General features: G+C 57.0%; 1 protein-coding gene across 2 annotated transcripts in view; it reads left to right on the top strand.

The window, feature by feature from the left end:
• Nucleotides 1–564: 564 nt before the first annotated feature.
• Nucleotides 565–2,336, top strand: part of GGTG_13929 — a 2,198-nt gene continuing 426 nt past the window's right edge. The window contains exon 1 of one of the 2 annotated variants that reach the window (XM_009231854.1): nucleotides 565–2,264. In XM_009231854.1, the coding sequence (XP_009230118.1) occupies nucleotides 811–1,326 (516 nt within the window). In that variant the 5' untranslated portion in view covers nucleotides 565–810 and the 3' untranslated portion in view covers nucleotides 1,327–2,264. Of the gene's footprint in view, nucleotides 2,265–2,336 lie in introns of those variants that run through there. The other variant, XM_009231853.1, reaches the window with a different exon arrangement.

The following is a 2,336-nucleotide window of genomic DNA, read 5'->3' as shown; positions in this document are numbered from 1 at the left end:
TCCTCTCCCTCCGCCCCTTCGCTTCCTCCTCCACCTCCGTGACCCTCTCCGCCCGCTACTCGTGCCCAAGGAACTCACGGACACGCACGGTTACTTCCGCGAGGCGTGCCGCGAGGGATCCGTGCGCGCCTGGCTCGAGACGCGCCTCCGCCGGCCAGGGTCCCGTACGGTGGAGTGCTTGCCACCGCCGGCTACTGCGTGTTCTGCATGACCGACAAATCGCTGGCCCCCGAGCTGCGACTTCGTCAGTTCCTGGACAGATGTCCATGGAAGGACCACGTCTTTGATCATTACGAACGATACGTCCAAGCTGTCGACGACAAGAATCCGGTCACCTGCCCTCATCCCAGCAGTCGATGCGATGGCGCCTTCGATTCCGTGAAGCATCTCAAATTCCATCTTTTGGACGCCCACTGCCGAGACTTTGTCAAGGAGTCAACCTCGCTGGAGCTGGAAGACAAGGATGACGTGAAACTGGCACCGCCCAAGAGGCAGCGGAAGCGAAGCGTCGAGCCTGACAGGGAAGCCAAGGTCGACACCTACCACTTCGTTGATGAAACGGCCCAAACAGCGCGTCGACATCCAGCGGCTGCTGCGTCTTTGCCGTCGCCACTCGAAGGCCGCGTGTCCCCGCCCGGCGGTTGCCAGATCTAGGGCTGGTCGGAGGACGAAGACGCTGGAAGCGGCGATGTTCTGCCTAGTTCGCCATCGTCTCTGGACAACGGAGTGGAAGAGTGCCCTGCCTTGATTGTAAGCAACATTCCATGGGAATTTCAATAGCATGGAATACGGGAATTTTAACAGGATCGAATGCTGACGATAAATCCACAGGATCCCGAGATGCTTCTGGGGCAGGGTCCACCAGGTTCGATACTGTCGGTTCCCGATCCCGCAAGCGACGATCCCTATTCCCCCCCGCCAGCGGATGCGATAGCCTCTGGCCTTGCCCCGTTCCCATATGTGAACCCAGCAGAGATATTCTGCCAAGAGAGGCATGATACGCCCCTACAAATGTACGGCAGTCCAGGCGGCGACGGCGGCAGCAACAGCGACCCAGCCGGCCTTACCAACGATATGGCACAGATCGCGCTGGGTGGTGATTTCCTCGGAGCTGGTCACGACGGCAAGGAGGACAACGTCGACCTCCCGCTGCCCAACTCCGATGTCGCGCTGCCTCCTGCGCCGACTTCCCCACACGATCCCCCGCTGGACGGCGGAAAAAAGAAGCGGATCAAGCTAGTTACACATAAACAAAGGACGTCTGAGGCAAGCGATGGCACAGCGGAGCCACCTAAGAAAAAGATTATTTTAATCCTTAAAATTTGACCCGAGGTTTGGGTGGATTGTATCTGATGGATGCCAGACGGGCAGGCTCGTGGGAGCAGAACCCAAGGGATGCAGCAAGTAGCGTTGAAGTTTGTCTACTAAAGAAATCTATTTACTGCAAAAAGATCAGAAGGGCTACCTGGAGGGCTTTGCACTGGCTGGTCCTTCTCTGGATTGTTGCGCCCCTGTCCTAGGTCCGGACCCGGGTGGAGAACTAGGAGCATCGCGCTTCATTCCTGGCGGTTGTCACGACTGCACACGCCATATATCCCGACGAATCTGTCGCTCCTTGCACTCTTTTATCCGCCGATATAGAATTTGTTAGTAGCTCTGGTTGGAAAGACATAATACTTGGATGTTTGGCCCGGTTTCAGCCGTGCGTGAGCCCCATTCCGTCGCATGGGTAAGGTCTACGGCGGAGGAGGATGGAGCAACGGAGCTCCGGGTTGCTGGCAGAATGCAGTGGCGGCGCCCTACCACGAGCGCATTGCGCCTCAGGTTCGTCCACGCCAAAATCCCCAGTATTAGTTCAGGGCGCTCCAGGACAGGGCCGCGCAGGGGAGCTGCCAGGGTAGAAAGCGGCGTCGCGAAACGTTGCGTACGCAATCCGCCATGAAAGGTTATATACCGCACGCCGTATATGAAAACCAAAGGACGGACAACATTGTATCTACCGCTGCCAGTCCATATGCCGCCTTCTGCTAATCTCTTTTCCACGAATTCAACACATGTAGAGAATCTTGTGTGTAAGGGTGGTTCGGACCAAGGACGCGGCGCCATAACCGGACGCAATCGTCCATTATCGCCAGTGCTTCATTGTACCGGCCCAAGCTATTACACGTAATAGCCAAATCGTACACGTGCTCGGCGCCAAGCATCCCGATACGATCCAGAGCATGGCGGACCTGGCAACAACATACCACAGTCAAGGGAGGTACGACGAGGCAGAAAAGATATTTATGGAGGTGCTAGCACTGCGGCGCGAAATGCCTGGCGATAAGCATCCCTCT

The sequence above is a fragment of the Gaeumannomyces tritici genome, assembly GCF_000145635.1.
Source record: "Gaeumannomyces tritici R3-111a-1 unplaced genomic scaffold supercont2.81, whole genome shotgun sequence".
In the NCBI taxonomy this organism is placed as follows: Eukaryota; Fungi; Ascomycota; class Sordariomycetes; order Magnaporthales; family Magnaporthaceae; genus Gaeumannomyces; species Gaeumannomyces tritici.
This window is presented reverse-complemented; position numbering and strand designations above follow the sequence as displayed.